General features: G+C 37.4%; 1 protein-coding gene across 2 annotated transcripts in view; it reads left to right on the top strand.

Moving 5' to 3' along the window:
* TRPC4 (transient receptor potential cation channel subfamily C member 4) overlaps positions 1 to 24,219 on the top strand; it is a 131,264-nt gene extending 107,045 nt beyond the window's left edge. For both annotated transcript variants that reach the window (XM_053970226.1, XM_053970227.1), the window contains 6 exons: positions 7,244 to 7,557; positions 9,254 to 9,449; positions 11,099 to 11,293; positions 19,394 to 19,435; positions 21,267 to 21,356; positions 21,659 to 24,219. In XM_053970226.1, the coding sequence (XP_053826201.1) occupies positions 7,244 to 7,557; positions 9,254 to 9,449; positions 11,099 to 11,293; positions 19,394 to 19,435; positions 21,267 to 21,356; positions 21,659 to 22,375 (1,554 nt within the window). In that variant the 3' untranslated portion in view covers positions 22,376 to 24,219. The remainder of the gene's footprint in view (positions 1 to 7,243; positions 7,558 to 9,253; positions 9,450 to 11,098; positions 11,294 to 19,393; positions 19,436 to 21,266; positions 21,357 to 21,658) is intronic.
* The last annotated feature ends 282 nt before the right edge of the window (positions 24,220 to 24,501 follow it).

Here is a 24,501-nt window from a genome sequence, read left to right as displayed (position 1 = left end):
AGGCATAGACTACCTTGTATGAACATTTTGTATGTATTCTACATGAATACATAACCTGATAGAAATTCATCAAAAAATGAGCTATTTTGAGCAAAAAGATGGTCTCAAGTCCAAGGAAGCCACATATGAAAGGAAATTAAAGCATTTTTTAGCATTTGCCACAGAGTTCTTACCACATCCAAGTAGAGATAAGCCCATTTTTACTGGCCACTAGGATCAGCATTGTACTCCAGATTTTTCAAGTTCCCTGCCACCAGCGATAATTTATAGTTGCAATAGTACTCCTCTGTGTAGTCCCTCCTCTGCCAAGTTTCTTTTGACTGGGACAAGGAGAGAGCTGTCAAGTAGCCAGTGAGGACTTCCTCTCCTCAAACAGCAGCTGTTCTTGCTGCCACGGGCATAGAGGAACTTAGGCACTCTAATTTATATCATCTTGTGTCTGGTCACAAAGGTCCATGTGTCAGCCAGTCAGGAGCAAGGATGAACAAAGACCCCCAGGTCATGTGTTGACACATCAGCCTTCTTTGACAAAAGGTTTCTGACATCTCTGGCTGGATCTCTGGCTGCAAACCTTTGGAAGTCTTCTCACTCAAAGAAATTTGGAGCCTGAAAGAGGAAGGTGCTCCAAAGAGTGGTGAACTGTTATTTAAAAGCTAATGAAATGCCTTTTTACACACAAAGATGCCTTATAATAAAGTGACTAGAAAAGAAATAGTCATTTCACTGTCCCTCATAACAAAGCATACAGTTCATTTAAAATAGATGTTTCCAAATCATTGGAGATGGCCAATTATTCACTTCAGAATAATATTGATTAGAAGACATTATAATCCTTTCATCTCCCAAGTGGCTTCTGCTTACAGTAATCAGTTTCCAAGATGACAGTATCTGGGAAAATGTGCATCCATTACTCTCCAAATTAGTGTTTACATTTTAATCATAATGAATACAGTGCATACAAAAGCTGTGCTACTCAACTGAAACACATGTGAAGTAATGAACAGAGAAATACAGAGAAGTTTGATTTAATACCCTGCCACATTGCACTCCATGCCTACAATGGAGTTCTTTGCCACTATGAGATTGAGAGGATGCCAAATGTAACCAGTACACTTTAATGTAAAGCTTTAATTTTCTTTTCCTAAGTATTGTGAGTCAGGTTTTTCTAAGCTACACCTCTTCTGTCTTTATTGAACCAGATATATAAGGTCAGTTCTTAGATTTATTCTGTCTTCTATGGATCAGTTCCAGCCACCCAATAAAACATTTTAACCAACTCCCTTGAATAAAATTATGAGTGTCCCTATGCTACTCTTCTGTGTGATAAATATTCCCAGAGTAAAATATAGTGTTTATTGCCCATTTAAGGCTCTTACTGATGCAGTAGTACTGATGCAGTAGATGGATATTATCTAGAGTAGCTGATAAGGTCAAGTAAAATTCACCAAAGCATATAATTTCAGGATGAGAGACCTGCTAAGATAACTCAAGGTAACTGGTTTCATTGCCAGTATTCAAATAAAATAAGGACATCTTATAATTTTCAATGGCCTATGGTTTATTGTCTCTGTATCAACATGTTACGTCTTCCTAAATGATCCAGTATATCCATTGAAAATGCTCTCTCCTCCATAAAAATATCATAATATATAGTATATTGTCATAGACTTTTTAAAGTACAAGATGACAGATTTTAAGCAACACATTTGTTTTTATGGAGGGTTTTTAGGTAGAAATCATTTTGTGTTAAGAAAAAATGGTTCCTTTTATGTTTTTTGAATATAATCTATTTTGTTCTGATATGTAAAGTTCAGTGCAGTGCCAACATGTGTGCAGAATCTGCTTGCTTTCTCTTAAATACTTGCTAAACCTGAGCACTGGACCTAGTACTGCTTGTTTCCCATTCTGCTAAAAATCGCATACAATCTCATATTGCTGATAACGTGCCTCAGCCACTGATGTGAATATCTAGTAGGGAAACAAATTCCTATTCAGGGCAAGAACTCTGAAAAGTAGCTAAAGTACATTATTTGTCTCAACATTTACTGGCTTGATCACTTAATGGTCACTGTGACAGGTCAACTTTGTTCAATAGTAAATATGATTACATGTTTCTCCTGCTACCACTTCTGCAGAAGCTAACATCTTCTTGCATATTTGCATTGTAAAATTGTTTTGATTGATATTTTATCAGATTCACAGACTAAATGTCCATTTACACAGGCAGATTAACACCTCTCCACCCCTGAGAAATTATGGACTTAATTCCTCAGTGTAATTACCATTCTAAAGCTCTCTGCTAGGCCATCCCTCTGCCCCTTTCCTACTGCTGCTTTGAAATTCCACATAATGAATGCAAAGCTTGGTATATACATTTTAAAATACGAAGAGTTCACATTTTCATATGACTTTTCAGGAAAGTATTTAAAGTACTTTTCCTGAAATGGATATTATTTGACTTGTCTCTTTGTGACCAGAAACAAGGGGGTGATCTTAGACTGAGGTCCAACAGCCCATTAAGCATTCAGGTAGCCTGATCTACATGTCTGTTTGAGATCTCGTGGTGTTTCCAAGAGATCAAGAGTTCATGTCTTTTGTTTTAATGGGAAAGCAGTGATCACTCCGCTTTTTTTCCTCGCAAATGGTTCAGATATTGAATTTGCACTTTAATTCCTTTGAGTAAGGATCAAGGATTATTACCTTGTATTCCCTGGCTGACATCACAAAAGCATCATATATTTACCTTGAAACTCTGCTGTTTATATGCTGCTCAATTTGTTTTCTGCTCTTCTTATTTTTCCATTGATATGCCATGTAAATTTCCTTCAACCACAGAGCCAATAATTGGTGTTATTTAATCAAATTAAGTGATGATTGACTTTGTTACATGTCAAAAGATTGTGTTTGCATTTCCAGGGGGGACAGAAATTCATCAGGGTCACCAAATAGAGGACTGCAGAGTATCAACATCATGATTTACAGCCAACTCAGTGTTGCTATGTTTTCTCTTACAATTTTCCACTCCTTAGAACAATATTAATTTATTTATCCTTAGAACAATATTAATTGTCTGTTCTGTGTAGAACAGAAGGACTTCAACAAACATGAGTGAGATAAAAAATACTTCAATTCTAAGTGGTTCGACTCTAAGATACATTTTTTATTCTTTTTCACTGTTCCTGGTTTTAGTATGCCTAGTCTTTTTGCTACTCTTCTGTATTTTCATTTTCACATGAAAGCTGCTTTGTTCTCTAAGGCTTTTTTTATAGTTCTAGATTACTTTTCAGCAGCCTCTGCTCTGCTTAGTGTAATCAATAGGGGTTTGTTGTTAGAGACCTCTTATACTAATTTTTTTCTTTATATCGTTTGCAGTCTTCTTGCAGTTAGTACATTTCACAGACAGTTTCCAAACTTATCTCTCAGGCCTTCACCTTTCTCACTTTTTTCTGCCAAGTATTTACAGTCTTTTAAATTATGTTTCTTCAACACTAAAATAGCAGCCACCACTCTCTGCTTACAATGGTGACACCTCTTGAATTCTATCCAAACACGCAGGAAGCACTTGGGCCCAGAAAAGGAAGAGTCAGTTATGCTGAAATATCACAGTTGTGCCTTTGATTTCCCTTTTACAAATAAAAGGTCATTTGATCTTTTCTGAATGTTCAAACAAATCAGTTGTGTGTCTTTATCCAGGACATCATAGACAAAGTCCTTTTTTCCTCACCTTTATACTTAATATCATTGCTTCTAGAAAATGTGACATTGGACACATCTTGCCACACTACAGCTGTAAGACACTCTATCCCCTTCCCCAACATTCAATGAGGAGAAAATGAGGAAGTTAAAGAGCAACTCACCTATGTGGGCTATTTTCTTTCCCACTACTCTAGAAATTCTCATTTCTCTTTGTTGACTGTAAGAGTAGGTGGCAGAGTGCAGATATGGCTATCCACACCTGACTTTTTAAACTTGATTCTTCGTGTCTTGGTATTTCATGTGCTATACTTATTCAGTGTCATGTAATTCCCATGAATTTCTTGGAAGGGTATTTCCTTAGATTTCTCCCAACTCCCCCACATCTGTAACTTCCCTGGAATCTGTTACTGCTTGCCCTCACCTAAAATATGTCTGCAGTTTGATGCTTTTGATTCTCTACCAAAAACTCCATCTCTTTCCAGTTTCATGGATGTTCTTTACATTTCTCCATTACTGTATTTTACTTTATTGCCCCAAGACACCTTGTGTACTTTTCCCTAATCTGAGTATCTACTGCACTGTCCAGTACCAACCTTTGCTTGTATGGACAATTATTCCTAGCTATTTAAAAGGTGCAAGTTTTCAGCTGTGAGGGTTGTAAAGTGCCATGAGAATTTGCAGTAATGTGTGGTAATATATTATTCAAAGACATTATAGGAATCATGCTGAAGAGTTTACATCTCTCTCTTCTCTAAAACACTGGAAATATTTTCTTCTGCTTTTTCTTCTTGTTTTAGCTCTTAGGTGTTGTCTCCGGTAACTAAATTCTGCTTTCTACTGCCTGTTTTTCATCACTGATCTTGAGTCAATCAGAACTGGATTAAAGAGCCATAGTGGATGGGGCAGATGACCATAATCATTAGGGAGTAGATAGTCTAATGAAGAGAGTATTGATCTATGATTCCATCAGGTCTAGATTTAATTCACTGCTCTGTAGAGAAAAAATATCATAGGTGAATGAAATGTAAGGCTGAGTAATTCTTAATTCTTTAATGGGCTATTTTTCAGTTTTTCAGTTCTCATCCCCAGGTTCCACAAACCTGTCAGCTGCTATGGCTGCTTGTATATGAGTAAATGGCATTGTGCCAGGGATTGCTGTCAGGCACTGGGACAATTTCACATGCATACCAGTTGGTTAGAGAAACCCTGGTGAGGGGCCTGTGCCAACTGTTACTGTCCAAAACAATGCCCAGTTCCCTTTCAGAGTTTGGATCATAGAATCACAGAATCATAGAATGGTATGGGTTGGAAAAGACCTTTAAAGATCACATAGTCCAGTGCCTCTGCAATAAGCATAGACATCAGCCTGACCAGCCTGACCTTGAATATTTCCAGGAATGGGTTATCTACAACCTCTCTGGACAACGTGTTCCAGTATTTCAACACCCTCATCATAAAGAATTTCTTCCTTATATCTAGTCCAAATCTACCCTTTTTCAGTTTAAAACCATTAGCTCATTCCTATTGCTACAGGTCCTAGTAAAAAGTCTATCTCCATCTTTGCTATGAGGTCCTTTTAGGTACTATAAGGCCACAAGATCTCCCCAAAGTCACCTTTTCTCCACACGAAACAACCCCAACTCTCTCAGCCTTTCCTCAGAAGAGAGGTGCTCCAGCTTTGTGACCATTTTCACTCTGGACCAGCTCCAATAGTCCATGTTTTTCCTGTAGGGAGGATGCCAGAGCTGGATACAGCACTCTGGGTGGAGTCTCACCAGAGTGGATTAGAGGGGCAGAAACCCCTCCCTTGGTCTTCTGGTCCCACTTCTTGTATAGCCCAGGATACAGTTGGGTTTCTGGGCTGTGAGCACTCATCTGCCAGTACCTCAACTCCATCTCCTCACAATCTCCTCACTCCCCAGACTGGGAGATGCCCTGACCCAGATGCAGTGCCCTGTACTTGGCCTTGTTAAACCCCATGGTGTTCCCATGGGGCCACTTCTTGAGCTTGTTCCGGTCTCTCTGGATGGCATCCTGTCCTTCAGGCACGTCAACCACACCTCTCAGCTAGGTATCATCTTTAGACATGCTGAGTGTGCACTCAATCCCTCTATGTCATTAATGAGGATGTTAAAAAGTCCCAGTCGCTGTAGATCCCTGAGAGATGCTACTTGTCACAGATGTCCATTTAGACATCAAGCCATTGAACATCTCTCTATGGATGCACTCATCCAGCCAGTTCTTTATCCACTGAACAGTCCACCCATCAAATCCATCTCTCACCAGTTTAGAGAGAAGGATGTTGTAAGGGACCATGTCAAAAGCCTTACACAAGTCCAGACAGATGACACCTGCAACCTTTCCCTTGTCCACTGATGTAGTCACTCCATCATAAAACACCACTTGGTTGGTCAGGAAGGACTTTCCCTTGGTGAAATCGTGTTTCAAATCACGTCCCTACCCTCCATGTGCCTTAGCATAGCTTCTAGAAGGATCTGTTCCATGGCCTTCCCAGGCACAGAGGGGAGGCTGACAGGTTGGTTGTTGCCAATGTTTTAATTTCTCTCCTTTTTAAAAATGGGTGCAATGTTTTCCTCTTTCGAGTCACTGGGGACTTCACCTGACTGACAGGACTTTTCAAATATGATGGAGAGTGACTTGGAAACTACATCAGCCAGTTTGTTTAGGATTCTGGGATGCATCTGATCATAATTCCTACAGAATTAACATATGTTCAAGTTACTCAGGTGTTTCTGAACCACTCTGAGAGTAATCACATTTTGTAGGGTGAATGTGGTGAAATGCTGTGATGCCTGTTTATGTTGTGTCATCTGGCCCCAGTGACACATGGAGTCCCTTTCCTTACTGCTCAGGGCATTCCCAGCAGCTCTGAAGGTGCACCTGTGTGGTCTAGAATAGGTAAATAAAGATAACATGCCCTTTGAAATTTGCTTTATATTATATTATCTCCTTTTTAGAGGTCTTCCTAGCATAGATTCTCTTCTCTGATATGTTCTATAAAACAGATTTAAGAGACAAAATAAATAATAATGAGTCTGCTAGTAGTTAATCCTTCATCTTCAAGAACCTTTTTTTTTGATAGAGCATGAACAGAAGTCACGGTTTCAGGGGTCAGACCCTTTGATAATGAGACACATAAGAAGTTTGCCATGGTTCATTAATAAACATCTTTTTCATCACTGGTCCAGTATTAGTGATTAATTTATATACTTACTTGGTGATTTAATGTTTTCTTCTGACTTGCCAGAGCTTTTGTGGGTTTCTATCCATCACTGTCAGCCCTGCAGTTTTCTTCAAAGAAATAATTTACCTGCTTGTACAGCTGGAAACTTCTATAATTCTAAAAAGCAAGGTGCTCAAAACTGTTCTTTTTGCAGTGTCAGACTTTTTAAACTGTGAAATTTTTTGCTACTGTGAAAATGTATTGTGATATCTGCAAATTAATTGAGCAGCTTATGAAGAAACTGACATGCTTGTTTATGCATCAAAATAGAGGAGTAATTTCTTCCCTTCTGCTTGTTTTCAGTATAGTGGGTTAGTTCCACGGGAGAGCTGGGACATGTGGCATCCAACCCTGGTGGCTGAGGCCCTGTTTGCAATCGCAAATATCTTTAGCTCCCTGCGCTTGATCTCATTATTCACTGCAAATTCTCACCTGGGACCTCTGCAGATATCTCTAGGAAGAATGTTGCTGGACATTTTGAAGTTTCTCTTCATATACTGCCTTGTGCTGCTTGCTTTTGCAAATGGATTGAACCAGCTGTACTTCTACTATGAGACAAATGAACCTGGCAACTGCAAAGGAATACGATGTGAAAAGCAGAATAATGCATTTTCAACGTAAGTAGCTATTTATTTCTATCCTCCCCCTCTCCTCAAATATTTTAAGACTTAGATGCTGTCTACAGAAAAGAACCTCTGTTTTCTGTTGGTATTACAGTGGTGTCCTGACAAACACATCTAATATTACCCTAATAGTAAAAAAATCACATTTCATCACTCTAATAATGTTCACCTCATACCACAGTAAAGTCTGTACAATTCAAGATATTTCAAAAGATAATAAGTAAAATAGAGATAAGAGGAAGATAAATGAGATTAGAAGTTGCATAAGGTCACCAGTTCAGATCTTGCTCATCCAGACAGCTGTCACTCTGCATTTCTTCCATGTCTACCTGTGGGCATTAAATAAGTGTGGTGTTTTAAAACTTGAAGATTCCTTGCAAATGTGATAGGCTGTAAAAAAAAACATGCAGTCGAAGATTCTACTGACTCTACTGCACCCAATCAAATTTCTAATTTCTATTATAAACTGTTTCTCTTTTTTTCACTTTGAAATCAATTTTACTTCATTATAGTTTTTAGTTCATCTATAGTACCAAAATACTTCCACATGAACACTAATTTTCTTGTCTTTTGCCTTCCAACCTGTATCAAACTACTGCTATAAATGTCCATTCCCTATTAACTTCTGTGTATCTAGGCTTTTTTTAAAATATATTTATTACCAATGGTTTCCTTAGAGGAAATAATTTTATAAAAATAGCAGCCTTTATATCATCTTAATCAAGTAACTTTTCTCAGGCACAGCATATTTATGTTGTATACTAATAACATCTATGCAGGCCTAAACTTTATGTGATCTGAACAGAAAAGCATACAGAAATTTTTCAGAGCTCAGCATTGAGGAAAGCATTATTCATCTGGGAAATAGTGGGGAGTACTGGTACCAGTGTCAGAAGGTGGTGTCATGGCAAAATGTGATGCTTTATGTGCTCCATACTTTCAAGGAGCAGCCTAACCAGGACCATTCTTATGACACTACAGTGTAGCTGAACACGGAACAAAAGGGAAAAAATTTCAATCTATCTAGGTGCAGAGATATACTGCCTACAGCCATTGTTATTTTTACTGGCTTCCTAGCTGTTGTACAAACTTCTCTAAGGGAATGTCTTATGCTTTAGGTATAAAAACACAAGTTTTTTTTGAGAAAAGCATCCTTGTCTTTTTTGTGTCTCCCTTCTTTGTAAAACAAAACATGTGCTAATGCTAATAATGTCTTTCTAATTATTCAACTCCTTTTTTGTCAGTGGCTGTCAACAAACCAGAATTGCAAAATTTGAGGATACCATACCTCTTTCAACATCCTGGCGAGACATTACTTTTGCAGTCATACTTGAGTTTGGATCCTTATTCTACCCCTTATAGTTAAAGCAAAAGGTGAAAGTACTTCAAAAGAAAGTGTCCAGCATAAGATCTCTGAAACTATATTTATCTCTCTGAAGTTTGAACAAAATCAGCGTTTTGCTTGCAGGCTTATTTATAGATTCTCTATTGTATATCTAGAGGTCCAGATTTGAAACACTAGGCCATTGTTTCACTAGAAAGATATTCCCTCTATGTTGGCTATATTGTGATAGGTGTCATTCATCTCAGTCAAGTGAAGAACTTTTGTGTGTTTTGGGAGAAACTGAACAATCTGAAAACGAAATGTGTAGTTATTATGCAGCTATTCCTTCTGGGTTTTGTTTTCCAGGTTATTTGAAACGCTGCAGTCATTATTCTGGTCTATATTTGGACTCATCAATCTCTATGTGACCAACGTGAAAGCAAGGCATGAATTCACTGAATTTGTTGGGGCCACCATGTTTGGTACCTATAATGTAATATCTCTGGTTGTTCTACTCAACATGCTAATAGCCATGATGAATAACTCTTACCAACTCATTGCTGTAAGTTGTTTCTTATTTTTAGATCATTTATAATATATACACCCTCTCTCTGTTCCTACATTTAATTTTTCTGGCAGTAAAACACTTCACAGATAGGACATTGGAACAAATATTTCAATGTACTCTGATTCCTTTGCACTGTTCTGGAAGGACAAATAAACCAGACCCAAAGAAACTGGACTGGGTAGAGTGAAATTTCCCCACAACACTGAGTGGGGAAGAGGTGAAGAAGCCAGCTTGCGAGTTGAAGAGGGTGTCCTGATGCTTCTGGCAAGTGACATGGGCTACAGCCCTGCCCAAGCTGCACTGTGCAGGACCTCTTCTTAGAAAAAGACTGCCCAGGATTGCTCTGTTGCTGATACATTTTTAATACATTATATTTATTAACATTTGAAAGATTGCTATTTTATTTTATCTGACGTGGATACACAGTTAACAGAAATTGGGTGCCCATGTTCCAAGGACACTAGCTATTGAAACAAAAGGTCGTGTCTTCTCATTCAACAGTGTCTTGTTTCCTCCTTCAGTGAAAACTGTCTTTATCATTACCAGAGCTATTGGCGTAGTTTTGGTTGTAAACTGTCTATTAAGGAGACTAAGAGAAATAAACACTGATTCATCATATGAAAATTCAAATATGATCATGCAGAAAGCAAACAAAAGAAAGCTTCACAGCTTCACAAAGATTTAAATATGCCCTTTTTTTCCAATCTGGAAATTAGAAGTGTTTCCACAAAAGAAAAACTGACCACCTGTGTTTGTATAACTCTAGTTGTCAGAGTCTAGTGAACCATATCACAACATAGTACCACTCACCAAAATTTGGGCTGTAGGTAGCATACTTTTCCTGCTACAACTTCTAAATTGTTGCTTTTGTTACTGTATGGTCAGGGCTAGACCTGTAGCTGAAGTTCTTGGCTATCCAAATCTATCATTAGTGATTTAAACTTCTTATTCAGCTGCTAGGATTTAGGTATCTTTCCTTGGCCTTTACCTTTCATTTTCCCAAAAATTTCATAATTATACAATGCTATATAGGTTCCAAACGAAATGAAATTTCAAATAAAAATAAAAAACCCACCCCACAACCTATCCTTAATATATAATTCTGAAGTAGTAGGGAAAAAAAAGATAATTGACTCAATAGTTTAAGTAGTGTCATGATTTGTTGGATACCTATTTGTGAATTTTGGGGACTGGTAATTTCTAAAAAAATGCATGAGCCTAGCTGACTTTTTGCAGCTACTGCAGAGCAGTATAATTAGACTGATCTATGAGGAATAATGTTGAGCTGCTATTATAACAAAATGTTTCTTCCGGAACTGTAGTATTTCTCTGCTTGTAATTACCTTTTCTGTTTTTTGAGAGACTTTCAATAATTTAACAGCTTGTAACAGGGAAAGAAGTGCTTATAAGTAGATATCTACTTTACATATTGAATATCTCCTTACTGTGGTAAAGAAGCGTAGCTTTGCTTTGGTTAAAGACCTACTGTCAAAAGACGGCAGTATTTTAAAAAGACAATTCATTAGGATTTCAAGGTTGTTCTAGCTTTAGTTTTTTCAGATTTTTGTAGAGGTTTATTTCACCTCCTTAATTACAGCAATATTTGTAATTATCTGTGTTGATGATGTGCTGCTTGTGTGCAGGATCATGCAGACATTGAGTGGAAGTTTGCTCGAACAAAACTCTGGATGAGTTACTTTGAAGAAGGAGGAACTCTGCCTACTCCTTTTAATGTCATACCAAGCCCAAAGTCTTTGTGGTATCTGATCAAATGGTTATGGAGACACCTTTGCAAGAAAAAAATTAGAAGAAAACCTGAAAGTTTTGGAACAATAGGGGTAAGTTATGTGGTTTACTCTGCCTGTAGTCCTCCTCTTTGCTATATAGATGACTTTTTCTCGGCTTTATAGAGTGTCTGACCTGTAAAATAATGTGCATATGAGTTAGACAATAATTCTAACAGAGAATGTTTACTTTTTACATTCATGTCAATGTATTTGAAGAGAAAGCATCATCATATCCCTGTACAAGAACAGTATGAACCATGACTGTGCTTCATCTACAGATAGTTCAAGAAAGATTAAGAGCAATAAAAAATACAAGAGATCAAATGTGTATACTTGTCTGTCAGTGTCAGAATTGTTGGTTGCTAATCCCTAGCTCAAGTGTCACAGTTCAGGTATAATTGAATACCATGAACCAGAGACTCATGTATGAAGTATTCATCATGAGATATTCCCTGTGTCTCTGTCTCTCTACATGTAATGAAATGAGTTTGCCATAAAAGCATTTTTACCAATAGCTGTTCCCCTTTTTTGAAAGGTGACAGCATTTACTTGGACTTGTTTTCTTGAATTTAAAGGTAGAGCTATTTCAGAATCCCATTCTGAAATCATACCATATTCTGATACTGCTGATTAGCAGTGACATTTCTAGGGAAAAAAAAAAGAGGGGGAAAGACACACAAGGCGACCAAGAATAGTCTTGCACCTGGATTCAGCAGATGCCTGTGCAATATCTCAGCTACTTACTTTCTCTGGTAGATGCAGTGGGTAAAGCAAATTTGAACTTTTCCCTCCTAACTTCGTCTGCTTGTCAGTCAGTGACACACTTTTTCTATACTGTCAGTGCAAATATTCAGGCAACATCCTAACACACCAACAACTAATTCACGCTAGTTATGTTTTCTTCATTTCCCATGAGCGAGTCAATACCTCAGTAACTAGACTGAATTTAGCCAGCTCAAGCATGAAGAAGACTATTTGGGATAAGATGTGGACAATGCAATTTTCTCTATACCATAGCGATTTCATGAATATAAATGTTTCAAGTCAGGAACTCAGATAGCCAAGCATTAAGTGGGAATATGGGAGTCAAATGGGGGTAAGGGGGAAAAGAAAGAGGTATGGTCCTTGTGCTATTGATTCTTATAAAAAAAACTTCCATCCATTTCAAAGAAGTCAGGGGGTATGATACAATTCTTTGATGGACCATTACTGTGATATCAACCTTTTCTTTGTATTTCTTCCCTATTTCTTGATAAGTGAGTAATAAGTTTTTCCTACCTATTTTGCTGTCATATCCTGGAATGCAGTTTAATCTCTAGAAGTACTTGGCGGACCAAGGTCACATGCTTGTACAGATATATGGTAAAGATGAAAAGTGACATATAAAACTAATTCACAATTACTATGCTGATAAATGGATTTTGTCCTCTTTGTAGAAAGCTTCAAATCAGGCTTATTGCAATATACTGATATTGTTGGCCAGTATCTAAATTGGGAAAGCAAAACTATTTCACTTTGATGTCATATTTGTACATACAGGAAAGAAACAGCCAGGAAAAAAGCTAATAAACATGAGGGTGACATTGAAACAAAACACTAATGGATGACAAGAAACACACTCAAAAAACATTAAGAAAGACTAACAATGATTCATATAGAAATTTTAAAAAGAACATGAACTAGCATGAATGGTGAATAATCTTAAGAGTAAAACATCTCTGTGTAATATAAGAAGTGAAAAAAGTAAATGCAGAGACCAACAGAAGGAGAAACTATGAGATGTTGTTAGAAAGAAAAAGTCACGAGAGAGAGTGATGTACTTGTGTGTGTGGGAGAGTGGGCAATGCTTCTAGGCATTTGTTAAACATTTGGTAGGGATGATTAGCTACTGTAAACTGAGAGAATGATATTAAAATTAATGCTATGATGCCAGTGTATAGCAGAGGGTTGATTAACACAAAATTCCTGTTTGACTGAGACAGCTACAGAATACCCTTATACATCCCAGCTAAACTTTCAGGACAATATATCTTGTCAGACCTTCCATCTGGGATAAGGAAATACTTTTTCCTTTTTCTTACCCTCTCAAACAGCAGATTTGGGAGTAAACTCATTCCTGAACAAGTGGAATAATAAAGATACGGGGTGCTCCCAGCCCTATGCTGAATGGCATGATGAGGAAGGGGATACAGAAAGATCATGTCTACTTCCTGCACCTACCTCCTGCTAGGGTACATAAACACCACCTTCAAGAAACCCATGTCTTAGATTTGGGAAAATTGGTGCAGCAAAGGGTCAAAGGGTAGAAAGTCTATGCACCAAGCTCCTTGAGAATTTTTCCAAATAGAATTTTCTTTTTAAATTAAAATCCCCCAAAATCTCTAAACACCAAACTTTTTAATTAATATATTTCAGTTTCAAAAAAGCTTTTGTTGGGGAAACTTTTCAGCTTCAGGATGAAATTTCTGTTTAGAAGAAAGGAGCAGATGCCATTCAAAGCAAATATCTTGGGCTAAGGAGACCCAGATTTACTTCTATTCTCCAGTGGAGATCTAATTATTAACCTCATGCATAAAAGCTATGACAACAGAAATTTCCTTCTCAAGATCTTTAAGATACTGCAGGGGCTAAGGTGCTCTCTTAGGAGAACAGAAGAAAAGGAGCTGAACCAAGCTTCCTTATGATTTGAATGTGAACCACTAATCTTTGGGATGGAGGATATCAGTGAGGGAGAGATGTGGGATATGCAGTGGGTTGATTCCTGTAATTTTTTTCTTTTAATTATTTGAAAGTGGAATCCCTAAAGTGTATGGGACAGTAGGGCCATATACATCCCTGGTTTCCCCTGCAGAATAGATTCTTAGCTGGAATTAGAGCTGAAACCCCTGTGAACCCCTGTGAAACCTCTGTGAAGCAGAGAGCTTACCAGCAGAGCCACCATGGCAACCACACTTCCAGCTGCCTGAAAAAAGTGAGTGGCTGTGGCTGACCAGGCAGATTCAGTCCACCATATGGGCATCTCATAAAACCACAAAGTTCTTCAGCTAATTCCTCAGCATAACACAAGCCCCATTAGGTTTATGTGAATTTGGAACATTTTGCAATTTCCAGACCCAGTTATTCACCCAAGCTCCAAAATGGAGTAAGATGTGCATAGGCACTCTGCTCTGATTTCCACATTAGATAGATGCAAACCACCAGATAGGTGCTGTTAACTGGACATCCTCCAAGAGGTTAATCATCAGTCAACAAATGGGCACACCATGGTGATCTCATAGTTTGTCCTGAGAGAGAGCACTTCTTTCTGGTTCTAACAAACTTCCCATCACCCACAGCTCAGCCTTGATTTCCTAGAACTTTTTAAATTGTCCCAATAAGCTACACGACAAATTAAATTTAGGACCTCTGTGCCCTTTCAACCAAAAGTTAATGAGGAGTTTTCTTTGTCTTTTTTTCAAGGATCTCAGAGGACTTCAGCTCACTTGTATCTGCTCTGTAATAACTTTGGCCTCTGAGCTACAAGATAAGCTTTGTTGGGATCTACTCCTTTTCACTGAGTCCTGCATTATAAACTCTGTCTCCTTCCTACAACCAGGTCTGGGAGAGTAAAAAAAATGCTATAACATGATTTTCTTATATTGGCTATATGGATGGATGCCACATTGTCTGTAAGGCAGAGCTCAGATTTCAAAACATTCTGTTCTGAAATCTGTAAATGTTAACTTTCCTATTAGGAAGCACTAATCAGCAATGATGTACTATGGTGTTTTCCAGTAGAAAAAGCAATAATGTGCATCCAAAGAGTGAGTCTGTGCTAGGGGATACAGAATACATGATAGACAGAAAGAAGCTGGCAAGGATTATGCATGATCTCTGCAAAAAGTCCTCAGTAACAAAAAGCCAGGAATCATGAACTAGGACTGAGTTAAGGATCAAATCAAATGTGTCAAGAATCCACCATAAAATTTATATATGTGTACAGTTGAGAGTTCAGAATATGCAGGCAGAATGTGTAAAGAAAGGGTTGAGAGTAAGGATAGTTTACAGCACACATTCTAGTGAAATTATTCATCTGGCCCATAGGAAGAAGAGAAATGCCAGTAAAAATAAGTAGGACAATGTTTGAGAACATCATGTAAATTGCTGTTTATAACAAAACTATCATGGGCAAGAACACGGTCAGTAGCGATGTGAGGTGCCTCTGAAAAAAGCCAATTCATTTGCATCTCCTTGGATGTCAGTTCTGTGGCTCTTCTGTCCTTTGTTGTACTGGGACACTTGAAGCAGTGGGTGGGGAAGTCAAGGGGAGGTTTTTCAAGGGAGAGGCTTTTTCTCCAAAGCAACATGGTGCCCAGCCATGCTGACGGCAGCTTCTCTAGCCACATCTTCAGCTGAAGGAAGGCCAGAATGGTACATGTGATCTACTAATATTTCAACTCTGCTATGAATCAGACAGAGCTCTTCTACCACTCAGAGTTCAGCACATTTCTTTAATCTGTCATTTTGACATATCCCAGGTATGCAGCATTTTCTTTAGCTATTATCACTTATCTCCTGCACTTAAAATTCTGAAATAAGTGCATGCCTGTGTGCTACTCTTTACATATATCTATATCTATATCTATATCTATATCTATATCTATATCTATATCAGTTCTATTAATTTTGTTAGCTCATCTTTGCAAAAGCCAGATTAGTAATATAATTCTTTTAATTAGGCTGAGCTTTTCCTGACTGCACAAGGCTTATGGGTGTGTCAAGGCTAATCCTGTTGGCCATCTAAAATCCATTGGTATTTCAGAAAAAAAAAAAAAAAAAAAGATATATGGGAAAAGAAATCCTAGTCCCACTGGAATAAATGGTACTGTTTTCCTCAAATTACATTCTGCTTTACATCTGATCAGTCACCAAAAAGTGTTTTACCGATAAATTTAAGTATTTCAGAAGTGAAAATGGAGAGTATTGCCAGGGATAGCTTCAGTAATATCTTTTTTTCCATCTCATACTTAGATAAACAGTTGCCTTTCTTCTCGCTATAGAGAATTTTATGCCATTTTCTGAGCAACCTACATGATTTTATTATCATTTGTCACAGAAAATCTCATTTTCCCTTCTCCTTTTCTCACTAGTGGAAAATGATGCAATTTCTAAGTCAATGAAAGCATTTTGTATTTTCTCTGTAATGTATGTTTATTGAAAGTTGAGCAAAGAAATAATGCCTTCCATCTGGCATGGAAATCAATAATCTGGAGTGTTCCTTGTATAGCAAAGAATCATTTCATGGGGAAGCCTCTCTGTCAACACAGATAAGTTCTAATCCTTTAAAGGTGGTGTTTCTAGTCAAGATGACAAATATATCCCACAATTTCAGTCAATAGTTCCATTTTCTTTATCACTAAGCAGTTTAAGGTCAAATGGAGAGGTCAATTTGATTTGTATTTCTGCATTATAAAAGATACAATTTTAATAAAACACATCAAAATAAGTAATACAATTTTATTAAATTTTTGACTGCTAAGGAGATCTTTTTTCCAAACAGTGTAAATTGCTAGGAATGGCATAAACAGGAAGACCAGAATAATTATCACTACTAGTGAAGCTACCATTAAAGCTTCCTAAAGGACATTAGTGCCCCCTTTTGGAAAGTGACAACATCATCCCCCTCAATTTCACTATTGCATTCAACATGCACAACCGTGTTTCCCACCCTGTTACTATTTTTAGTCAAATTAAACTTTCATCCCTTTGCTAACCATAATTTTCAGATTCTTCGTGCCCATAACAATGGTTACTTGAAACAAATTTTGAACCATAAATTAGACTATAACTGAGTAGAGAAAAGCAGGCCAGCTGAGAACTAAAATAAGGACAATATGAATGTTAATGACATTTTATTTCTAGTGAATAGCCTGGTTTTCAGATGTGTTTAGGCAAAGATTCATTCTGCTTTCAAAAGGAAGCAAAAGATGATTAGGAACTGGAGATGGAACCTAAACATTTAAATGCCAGATAGAGAACTGTTTGGTGAAAATAAATTTGGTAGGTTATTGATAGGCGTAATTCCCTGTGGACTAGGTATGTAGATGTGCATGAAAGCATACAATAAAATTAATTTTCTTTCAGCTTCTTGGTGGTATGGATTGAAAACAATTAAGTGCAGTAGAACTGTTCTGACACATTATTACACAAATCTTTTCACATAGTTGTCCCTTGTTGCCATTACATTAAGGGGGAAAGCCACAGCCTCTGTTTCTGTGAGTTTCCAAATAGGCTGCCAAAAAAAAAAAAAAAAAAAAAATAAACGTTATCTAGGTAGCTCTTGTTACAGGTAGAGAATTGAACCTATGCATTTATTTCACATTTCACTGTAAAATAAAGCAGAGCAGACAGCAGCTGCAGGAAGTATTGTGAATACAAAAATCAGATTTTTTTTTTTTTTTTCCCTTAGTAGTTATTCACTTTACCTGAAGTGTGTTTCAATTACAACTTAAATTGTTTTTCCCTTCACCTGTGAGTCAGATCTGTTGTTGAGAGCGCTCTTAGCCACGGACTCCCTTAGTGCTTTCTCAGCAGAATGAAACATCTCCACCGTGTGGCCAGCTGCAGGAAAGCTGAGATTTTTTTTTTTTTTTTTCTAAAAACCAGCTAAGTTCGGATGTTGTGAAGGTATGAGCCTTTCCACGGCTGCATTGTTCCCTCTGGCCCTGGTGATGAGCAAGCTCACCCATCCTTCCATCCTTAAACACAAGAAATAGCCATTTTCTCTTTTACGAGTCATAGATAGAGAAACACCATCTGGAAAAATACTGAAGAAAGCATTCTCATGTACAAAGCCCTACACCACAGTGGCTCTTAGACTGATTAGGAAATAATGATTTTCCCCCTTTCTTTTATTTTTTGCTAGGCCAGCCACAAAACCACTGCATCCCTAAATCAATTGCAAACCAGAAATCAACTCTGAAGTGTAAACTGATTCCAAGTACAGGGAAAAGGTATATAACTTATTTAAAGTAAAAAAAAAAAAAAAAAAAAGAGATGAAATAACTTGCTGTGCCTGCCTTACTATGCAACTGAGGTCAATTTTAACAAGTCCCTTGGATATCCTTTCACCCTGTTTTACTGCTGTTAAATGTTCTGTTTTGTAGAGATACAATCAGTGGTCAGACACGTTATTTTATTGTCAGCAGCAGATATGAGAGACTAAGTTAAAGCCGTGTTTCTTTCACTAGTTAGGAATAATTATTGTAGAGGATGAGGATATGCTACTCATTATGCAATTGAGGAAAAAAGGAAGTCAAGGGAAAAAATAAATCCGGCCTTTTGATCTGTCTTCTTCTGGGCAGCCCTTAGATATGGCAGTTTAATTTAATACACCTGCTTGAAACCTGGGCGATTCTTTCATCCTGCCACACTTCTTTTTGCTGCTTCTCTTCAGAGTTACTGTCCCTTTTACCCTCCCTCCTTGTCAACACCAAACTGTGTTGAAAGCTGTTTCTTTCTTCCATACACCTCTCTATGACTAAGTGTTTTTAACAGAGAACTAAGGGGGAACTTTCTCATTAACACAGTTTTATAGTGCAGGTTTTGATTAGCTTTACCTTAAATGAGACATTAGGAGCCATAGCAAATGTCTTGCTTACACCATGGCTTTACGAATCCCACCATGTTGATGATTTTCCACGCAGAATTTCCCTTCTGTAACTCATGTCCATTGACTCCTGTTCTTTCACTGTGTACCTCCAAGAAAAATCTAACTTGACATGAGTCAAGCTTTTTTCAATTCAGTAAAATATGCTTCAGTCTGTGCAAGTGAGTGACATGATCTATTGTTCCACTTCCATCTCAGATCGTTGACCTTGGGACTCTGCAGCCTGTGACCTGGCTGCCCCACCACATGCATGCTGATGCAGGAATAAAAGCATTTTGACAAAAATGTAGAAAATCCACTTTGCCTTCCCTACAGCAGCCTTCCCCTTTCTATAAAGCAAATGATAGGCTTCTTTCAAACACAGTCATTTTTCAACAGGTTTTGAACCTCTTCTCTCAGCTTGCTAGATACTGTATAATACACAGGCCTGCTGTTTTCTATGCTTAAGTGTTTTATTTCCACACAGGGATTAATATTTTTTTTATTCTTTTCTGTTTTTTCAGAGACGTGCAGCTGACAATTTGAGGAGACATCATCAATACCAGGTACAGGCCTATGTTTATTCTTTAGGCAATTGTTTTTCTGTGCCTTCAGAAGGTCTTCATGAAGAAAAAAAAGTAGACGAATTTAATGAGAAAGTGGAAAAGGAAAATAAATGGAAAAAAACATAAAATCTGTCCTTATTTCTTCTTTAGCAAACAAGCTTAGTATTTTTGATGTTCAAACAAAAGCATTTGAGAATACAATTTTCTTCTTTTTGGAGCAAAAGAATATTTTCTAGAGCAATAACATGCTATCCAGTATTTTGCCTTATATTTAATATAAGGCAATATAAGATTAATGTTAAATATTAAATTTTTACAATTTAAAATTGTAACATAGATTGCCTTTAAAAAAAGCAAATTCCTGCCTGCCAGGAATCATCAGGATCATGTGTACAGTGAACTGATATGCTCCATCAGAACCTGCTCTTCATCTCTCCAGCTTTAGTCCCCCATAAACAACTTCCTTAATTACACCTTTGCCTAGATCCCTTGTATGTAAGCAATTTTTTCATCCTTCCTTCTTCAGCTTCCACTTTTTTCTTTAGATTATTATTTCACAATGAATAATTTTCAGCTTTATTTTGAATTTTTGTCATGTAAAAGGGCTGCAAGTTAAACAAGGTGTGAGCTGTAGGCTTGGTAGTTAATGAATCTCATATGGGAAATAACTAGGTAAGCTGGGACTTTTCCAACCTGAAGAAGAGGCATCTGTGGGAAGTACAACAAGGATCTATAGAATCATGAGGAAGGTGAACACAGAGCAGCAGTTTGCCATTTATCTGTAAATGGAATACCACACGTGTACTACACTACATTAGCGAGGCTGTATAGGCAGCCCTTTGAGGGAAGTGATTTTTCTCCTCCAGCCCTCTTGTGGGACTGTATCCAGAGCAGTATCTAGTCTGGGCCCCACATACAAGAGAGATGTTAACAAACTGGAAGGGATCCAGCAAGGGGGCACTGAGATGGTTAGAGGACTGTCATATAAGCAGCTCAGATTTCAGCCTGGAGTAGGTATGGGGAAATATAACTGCTGCCTTAAATAACATAGTGGGTGGTTAGAGAGAAGGAGCCAGATTTTTCTTCGAGGTACAATGCAAAAGACAAAATGGACACAAGTTGAAGGAAGGGAAATTCTGTAAGGTAAGGAGAATTATCTTCACAGTGAGGGTAGTAAATACTGGAAAATGTTGCTCAGGGAGGCTGCAGCATCTCCACCCATGGAGATATTCAGCACTTGACTGGGCATGGCCCTGAGATGACTCAGACAGCCTCCAGGTATCTTTTTCAATCTAAATAATTTCTAGGATTCTTAGAAGACAACAATCTGGAAACTACCAGACCTAAGGTTAAAAATAAAACCCCGAAATGGAATCTTACTCCATACTGTGGAATTCATTAGCAGAGGATTTTTGAATGCTGAAAGTTTACATTAGTTCAAAATGCATAAGAAAACCTGTCACAGCCAATTAAACCTAGAACTATCATTTTTGTTCAGAGTCACTGCATCTCACAGCACAGGAGGCTTGACAGAGAATAGCTGGAAATAAAGTTGTACAACCACACCAGACTTGCTCTCATGAGGCATCAGCAACTGCTCGCTGCCAGGCTGGATATTACTGGCAGGAAACATACCTTGGGTCAAACCCAACATATCCCTTCTCAGGATAATAAACATTAGTAGTTTCCATCAAATAGCAAAACAAATTTTCAAACAGGTTTGTATAGTTTTTGTCACATTCCTAAAGCATGAAAAAGCCCAAGCAGAGCCTGTGAGTGTAGGATTACTAACTAATACCAAGAAAGCTAACAGAATACTTTATCTTTTTAGGAAGTTATGAGAAATCTGGTTAAAAGGTATGTTGCAGCGATGATAAGAGATGCCAAAACTGAGGAAGGATTGACAGAAGAAAATTTTAAGGTATGTGTTTATTTTTATGTTTATTTTTATGCTATAGGTGTTTTAGTAATTTAGTAAGATATTTTAAAACTGTGAAGCATATTTTTTACACTCAGCTATTCAGGTAGCAAATAACTTGCTTCCTAGAGCAAGATCTTCAACCTTGAAGATGCCAGGTATGCCAACATCAAGAGAGTAAAGCTTATTACTGACCCCAGCATAAGCCCTTTTTTTCCTTTTTTTTTTTTTTCTTTTTATTTCAAAAGGAAAGTCAAATGAGCTTTGATGTTCTGACATTTCATCTTTTTTTTCCTAATTTTTAGGAGTTAAAACAAGATATTTCCAGCTTTCGCTTTGAAGTCCTGGGTTTGTTAAAAGGAAGCAAGCTGTCTAATTTGCAGGCTGGAAAGATGAGCAAAGACACTGCCTCTCTGTCAGAAAATGAAGAAAATAGTGAGAGTGAAGGAAACAAGAAAGGAAAGAAGAAACCCTTCAGCCTTTTTGACATAACAACGATGATTCACCCACGATCAGCCAATATCGCCTCTGAAGGACATAATGTAAGCAATGGCTCAGCAATGATGGTGTCAGAGTCCACTCAGGAGAAACAAAAGCGTGTGAATTTTGTAACAGACATAAAAAATTTTGGGTTGTTTCACAGACGATCAAAAACAAACTCTGTGGAGCAGAGTACAAATAAAATATACACCGTGTCTGAAGAAGTTTCCCGTCAACAGGCAGAAGAACAATGTGAGAAAACTGATGAACTGGAAGAGGGAGAATTGATCATGAACTGTGAATTAAACTTCCGAAATCCTGGCAAAAAATGTGTGTTAGCTGAGTCACAAAATACCAGTGAGTCCTTGGATTCACAGGAAGAGGGAAGTATTTGTCCTTCAGAAATAGAGAAAATGGAGTTACAAAACTCAGAACCTGCCACTCCACAGGATCAGCTGGACAAGGCATTGGACATTAGCATTGACTCTGATGGGAAACAGGAAACAATTGTTCAGGGTGACTATGTGATAACGAGGTTGTGATGCTTACAGGAGGAAGCATTTACAAATATATATATTTTGCATAGTGCTTTTGGGGGGAATGTTTTAAGAATTATATTAGCTAATGCAGAATTACACTTTATAGTACTCAACTGTGGCACATGATCTTGTAACATAGTAGTCAAGAGAAAGAAAATATGAGGACCTTCTGTTTTGTAGCCTGCTTTAGCTTTCACGATTTGTTTTACATTTTTTAATAAATGGAAGCATCTTGTATTCTTGTACTGTTGCAATAATCCACAGAAACTTTTTAGCTATCTTTTTCAATTACAACAAATGGAATTTCTCTCATATGATAGTTGACTCCTATGATAAATATTTTTCTATGCAAATAAAAAGTAGCTTAAGAGACTTGTAAGCTTTTATTTAACTTTGTAGGTTCATAAAAGATTCTGTGCACCATAATAACCATATGTGGATCCTGCCAGCATAATTCACGTCAAGCTATTAGAATAATTTGTTTAAAGTGCTAGAAACTTGTGTCGAAATCTATACAGAATCAGAAGATAAATTATATTCTTTTATTTATTGAAGGAATATGAATACCTGTAAATTATGAAAAATAGGTCTATTTGATTATTTAATTACAACTTTTCCCTCATAGCAAGAGGAGTGTGACTGTCCTGATACCATTGTTAGAAATGCATTTACAAGTTTTGGAGACTGTAGAAATGTTTCTTATAGGAAAAGAAATATCTGTGGCTTACTAAAAATTGATGATGGATTCCTCCCCAAGAATCCTTTATCACCACAGCTACTGCTTCTTCAACCGTCTATTTTTCCTCATGTGGACAACCTATGCACTTTAATATTCAGCTGCTTATTAGCTTCTGCCTTTACAATACACTTGCATTTGCTAAGGGAAAGATACTTCAGGAATAAACAAGCATACAGTGATTGCCCTGAGTACTTGAATAAACATGGCAATTTGTTGAGAAGTTTTAGAAGGCATGCCTTAAGGGAGTTTCTTTGACAATTTTACAGTTTGGGGGAGCCTGATTGGGTGTTTTATAATAGATACCTAAATGTATAATGAAAACCTAATAGTATTTTTCATAACTGATGAATGACTTACTGTCTTAGTTAAAACCAGTATTTTTAAAATTAAACATTGTGGGGTTTTTTAATCATTGGCTGGTGTCCTACATTATTAAAAATTTCATTTTACAACTGGCATAAGAATAACTACCCCCAGCTTTCAACACCTTTCCTTCCCCCTCTGAATATCCCACAAAAGTGTTGTTATTTCATTCTTAACTTCCCCAGCCCTGTGTGACAGATTTTTGTAGTTCGTATTAGGATGTATTACAGAACTTCCAAATGCATAGAGTGAATTTACAATTTCTGATGTAATCTATCCCGTGTAAACCTGTAGGACCTGACCTAAAGCCATGTCATTCTGGATCTAAATTGTCCTGGTACTGAACTGAGTCTTGGAAATCCAGACTCATCTCTATACTTTAAGGTGAGTTTTCCAGCTCTACTTTACAAATGTGCTACTCTTTCTGATGCCACAAATTGAAAGCTTCCTTCCTACACACCTGTTTATGTCATGGCAGATACAGTTAAAACAAAATGGAAAATATGAGTAGTAATTGGAAAATAGTTTGTATAGCTTTGCAACAATGTGTTCAAATAATATTTGATTGGTTAGTTTCCATCTTGGATTCTTGACTGCTGTGTAGACCCTCTCTCCTTCACGTCTCTCTCCTTGTCCACCTTTAGATTGTAAGCTCCTTGGGGCAGGGCCTGCAGCTTTTCTGTCTGGAAAGCACCTGAATTATTACAAGTATAAAAAGAAATAAATAATAATAATGGTGGTATAACCTCATATCATTTGTATTAGGTCAACTCTTTTAGAGAGTTCTTTTCTGTACTGTAACATTTTTGCTAAAAATGCCATAATGCAAATGTGTCATGTTGTCACAAAATTTTCTATATCCCAGTTAACAGTCCTTCCACTACTCATTCAGTTTCTCATTCTTCATCATGATTTGTAATGGCTTCAGGTCCTAAGCTTACTCCCTTTACACTAGCCAAATTCAAAACAGACAGTGCTTGCTCAAAAGAGCTTTCAACACATTCCAGCCACATGGTTTCACTCCAGA

The sequence above is a fragment of the Vidua macroura genome, chromosome 2 (assembly GCF_024509145.1).
Source record: "Vidua macroura isolate BioBank_ID:100142 chromosome 2, ASM2450914v1, whole genome shotgun sequence".
Lineage (NCBI taxonomy): Eukaryota > Metazoa > Chordata > Aves > Passeriformes > Viduidae > Vidua > Vidua macroura.
Note: the sequence above shows the minus strand (reverse complement) of the source record. Positions and strands in the feature narration are given on the sequence as shown.